The 4561-nt window shown below is 55.0% G+C and overlaps 2 protein-coding genes across 2 annotated transcripts; both read left to right on the top strand.

Annotated features, from left to right (window-relative positions):
* Nucleotides 1-23: 23 nt before the first annotated feature.
* On the top strand, nt 24-2013 carry CSUI_010982 (uncharacterized protein). The gene is made up of 2 exons (XM_068071083.1): nt 24-825; nt 1022-2013. The coding sequence occupies exon 1, from the start codon at nt 207-209 to the stop codon at nt 468-470; it is 264 nt and encodes an 87-aa protein (XP_067916942.1). The 5' UTR covers nt 24-206; the 3' UTR covers nt 471-825; nt 1022-2013.
* Nucleotides 2014-3203: 1190 nt separating this feature from the next.
* Nucleotides 3204-4339, top strand: CSUI_010981 (uncharacterized protein; the record flags this gene model as incomplete). Its single annotated transcript, XM_068071082.1, has 3 exons — nt 3204-3264; nt 3488-4048; nt 4296-4339. Coding segments are annotated over 2 exons (312 nt in total), but the record flags the coding sequence as incomplete, so codon positions are not given.
* Between the last annotated feature and the right edge of the window lie 222 nt (nt 4340-4561).

Here is a 4561-nt window from a genome sequence, read left to right as displayed (position 1 = left end):
GCAATGAGCAAGCAACTCCGTACTCTCACGAGGGGACCGACTTGAAGCGACGGTACGGAGTTGCTTGCTCATTGCGGGAGGCATTGTCTTTTCTCCGCAGGCGACCTCTGAGATAACTTACAGCCCGCAAAGGTTAGGCTCCGCGATAGTTGTCCTCTTACGCCCGTAACTGTGTGCTTTCAATTTATAGAGAGGTCGCCGTGTACATGGGTGCATCCAGCCATGTGCGGGCGGAGAGTCCGAAGTTTGCCGAGTTTTGGACACACATCAAAATGCTAACAGAGGGCAGGCCAGTCCCGTTCACGCGCCTGAGCGAGGTGATCTACACAGTCACTGACCGAGATCTTACCGACGGGTGTACACCGCGGGCGGTACAAGCATTTCACGAGCGCTTCATGAACCCCCCTCTCTACAATACTGCGGTCGGGTCAGTTCGGCAGATGGACGACAGGTTCTCACGGTCTAGCTAGACTGCAAGTTGCTCGAGCGTCAACTGAAGTGCTGTTTAGCAAGCTGACGCTCCGCAGCGAACTGCGGAACCGGTGTTCTTTCCTGCGGAAGAAAAAAAGACAAGCGGCAGCTGTTGTGGCGCCTCGGTGCCTCCTCTTTGACGCGCTGACAGGTGTCCAGGGCATCTCCTTATCCCCAAGGAAATGATACACCGGAAGACCTTTTTCTATAGGGGTGTGGGCTCGCTGTTGCACTCAGGCCGTCCCTGATGTCTCAGCTAGTAACGGAGCCAGCCCTCGGGTCGGCGCTGCTTAGCCCCACCGACGCCCTGAACACAGAGACTATGTACATCATGGCTTCCTTTGGAAACCCAGGGTACGCCTACTCATCACAGCACTTCGACTAGGTGTAGCGGCTAGGAACAGGTCAGCTGCTACCATGCAGTACGGTCCGCTTGAGTTTCAATGAATCGACTGCCCCTGTCTCCCTGTACCTGACACTTGCCGCCGCGTTGCGGGAAGCTGAACGCCCGTGCGCCATCGTTGTGATGCTGTTGTCAATGTGCGTGCAGGTTCCCGTCCGAGGATGTAGTACTGTGCCATATCAAGTATGACCGGGGTGCGCGTTCAGTTCGAATGACGGTATGTGGCTATCTGAGGCTCGGATGAACTCCTATACCACGAGATAGGCTGTCGGTCCTCCGCGCTCTTTCCCAGGAAGGCTGTCACGCTGGCCCTGTCCGGATTCATGGTGCAAGCCATGATAACCTATATGAAGCTTCCTCTCCCGTGTTAACTTGTCCGGTCTCTGTCTCCCCAGCCTGGCTTTTCCACAGACGGGAAGAGATTCAAGGCGACAAGTCCGCGGGTAACGCGTCACGCTCATCCAGTCTGAGCATATGCGCTAATCCTATGCAAGTCTTTATCATGGGAACAAGAGAACAAGTCTGCCGAACACACCAGAACCACTGAGTAGCCGGTAGCGGCAAATCCGAAAGACTGCAGCATGCTGTAGCACCTTTTTGTCGCCTGCGGCCGCAAATGCTCACAAAACCGAATGTTGTCGTTACGTACTGCCTCGCACTGACCGCAGGGTGTCCACTATGAATACACGATTGAAGATGTGACTGAGTACGAGGACCAAGCAGAGGCCGGTGAGCCGGTCGAAGAGACCAGGGAAGACGCTTCCGCGCAAGTACACGACCCGCTCACTCAGGAGGTGGTCTGGTCCGTTTGGGGTAGCATCGAGACATTTGATACAACCGGAGTTAACAACTCAGAATCAAAAGAAGATGAGTTTGTCCTCTACGACCGTCCCGAAACATGGGACAGTTTTGCGTCCCAAACAGACACCTTATCTCGGGAAAGTAAGGCACCCCGACAGAGGAGTCCATTGTGGCCAGTTTCTAGAGCGTACGAATCTGATTAGCTGGCCATTGTAGGAGCACCCATAATTTCCACCCGAATGTCGGACCTTACACTGGCGCGCCGCGACAAAGCCAACTTGGAAAGGGACTGACGGGCGTCTGAGCCTAGAGGCGCTGTGTTGTGCGCAAGATACCGGACAGTAAGCTGTCGTTCAGGCCGAGGAGAAAGTGAGGGTGGTGTCGCATCCCCGCAGTCCCGGAACCAACTGTTCTTCGGTTCAGCGACGGTACTCACTCGTTGTATTGATGGCTATCGGCGACGGGTCACGAGCCCCACCGAAAGCGCTATCGTCTTCAGGAAAAGGTCACTCGTGTCCCGCAAATTCCGTACTCTGTACGCAGCGAGGCACAGTTTCCTGAACCAGTTCAACATCTGGTCATGCATCTTGGAATGGATCCGACCGACTTTTGTGTAAGCCGGGGTAGACAGTGCGTGATGGTCTTAGGCAGTTCGGACTCCTCCGGGGAGTACGATGCACTTCGTCGGATGCCATCGTGGCGCAGATGGCTTTTGAGCAAGTGAGGAGGTCGCTGAGAGCTCTTTTGAACGACACTGGCCTTTCCGTGCTTTTCGTGTGCGTACGCCTGATGTCGCCTCGCCAGGTACCTGCTCTACGAGCTGCAGCTGCCCACTATTGATGGTAATCACTCAAGAAAATTGTCAGGAAAAGCCGCAGTTCACTGGTTTATCGACGGTTCATGGAGATATTTTAGCATCGCAGTTCATCCAAGTCCACATTCTCCAGCTAACTTAGCGCCAGTGATGCTCCGTCAGAAACGAATGCAATTTCGTTCTCTTGATAGTCTCTAAGGAACACAGGTCTCTCCGTCATATAACACTGCAAGTTCCGCAGCTTTTCCGCGCGGCGGTCCCGGGAGCGAGCCCGCGTAGAGACCAGGGCGTTGCTTGGGCGGCCTATCACGTACTGCCTTGCAAATATATGTTCAGCCTTCTGCGCTAGGACATCTTGTGCTGCCCTACAGTTTGGTCAATCGATCACGTAGGCGACGGCTTCGAAGTCCGCCAAGGCAAGAAAAGAGAAAAGTGAGTCAGGGGCCTTTCTCGACAGTCTGCCGCGTGATGGCACACAAAAAGCAGCCCGTGGTCTTTATCGTACTTCTTAATTCCGGGGCAGGTGCCATGCCGTGAAACGCTTTCTCACCGCGTGTTTGTGTAAGCGACTCTCATGACCGGTATAGAACAGAGCATCTGTAGCGGGGCCTTGGTGGCTCACCCCTGTCTGAACTCGCATCTCGGTGTTGTCGGCGCGGGATGCAGCGGCTGCGCAGCCTCCTGTACAGAGCGTTTCTGTATTGCATCCAGGCTGACTGGCGCCACTGCAATAAACTGCGGAGCAAACGGGTCTGGGCTTCATGTCTTCTCCCACGTAAGATTCCCTCTCTCTGGGGTGCACACCTAAATTTTCTCGTGCCCTGTTGTGCACGTGGCTCACCACGAATCGGTCCGTCTTTGACCGGAGGGCGGTAATGCACTAAGGATTGCTCGTCGTACCGCAGTAGGCGAAGTTGACTCGGTGAATGTTTGCGTCCCTGGCTTACTCGGTAGGACGGCTGTTAGACTTCTCTGGCCTAACTACCTCGTTTACGCAGCCGTTCGACGTTCACCTGCACGTCAAGCCCCAGCAAACAGCAGAAGCCTTGGCGACTGAAGGCGAGAGCAGGTTTCCGAAACTGTACTTCCAGGTAAGCAAGACTGCTATCATGGGTACTTCCCTCCGTTGCACCTTCAACAGTTCTAAGGCCGGGCGATGTCGGGGTGCCGTCAGTAAGAAAGCAAGGTTCTGTTCGTGCCGTACTCTTTGTCCCGGTTGCCGGCCCGGGGGGGTCTTTCCGATGTCATGAAGCCGAGTGCTTGGAGACACTCTAAGCCCAAGCCTCAGCGGAGGTGAACCACGAGGCTCCTGAGTGGTAAGAAGGGAACGTGTGAGGATCCTGTTTCGCGTCAGCTGCAGTCTGCGTGCAGGTCATTTCCGTAGGTTTCTTAAACCGGCATAGGCTCGAGGGATACGGCTATACCCACATTCCATTGCAGCCTGGTGAGGCAGCCACAATAGGCGCGGTTGCCTGTTATCAGTGCAGAACGCTGGACAACCGTCTGCTTTCGTCGGGAAAGAAAGGTACCAGACCGGCGATGAGGAAATGTGGCACGGGGTACGTAGGCGAAACACACTGTGTCTACCGACCGCTGGCCATCTTCCTGGAAACGCAGGCCCGCAAATTGGAAGAAGACATGCACGCTAAGCGCTTGTGTTTCTCTTCCGCGGAGAGGCTACGAACCCAGGGGAGCTCAGTGTGGAGAATAGGTGCAGGCTGACGTGACTGGAGTTCTTGGCACGAGAAGGATCTTTCTTCGTCCGTACATTCATTCCCTTAGCGTATGTTCGGAACTCGCGTCCAGGAATCCACCGTCTAACGTGCAACTTGTGGAGGCCGTGCGAGGACTGGCAGCACGAGTTTGGTAGGAAGTTCACTGGAGCTTCCCCCTCATTTGTCTCGCTCAACCAAATGGCCGAGCAGCTGGTACGTCGATCAAGTTTTCGGAGTGTGAACCAGTCCCACACGCGCAGTCCGGCAGAGAACACCGTAGCCGCCTGCTTCCCAACGAAAGTCAGCTCCGAGTTTGTTCAATTCACCACTTCCACGAAGCTAGGCATCGTCTATTTG

Source organism: Cystoisospora suis (genome assembly GCF_002600585.1).
Source record: "Cystoisospora suis strain Wien I chromosome Unknown contig_9148, whole genome shotgun sequence".
Taxonomy (NCBI): Eukaryota; Apicomplexa; class Conoidasida; order Eucoccidiorida; family Sarcocystidae; genus Cystoisospora; species Cystoisospora suis.
Note: the sequence above shows the minus strand (reverse complement) of the source record. Positions and strands in the feature narration are given on the sequence as shown.

Excerpts from the sequence above, each read along its gene's own strand:
- CSUI_010982 (XM_068071083.1), top strand. The coding sequence starts at position 207 with ATGGGTGCATCCAGCCATGTGCGGGCGGAGAGTCCGAAGTTTGCCGAG.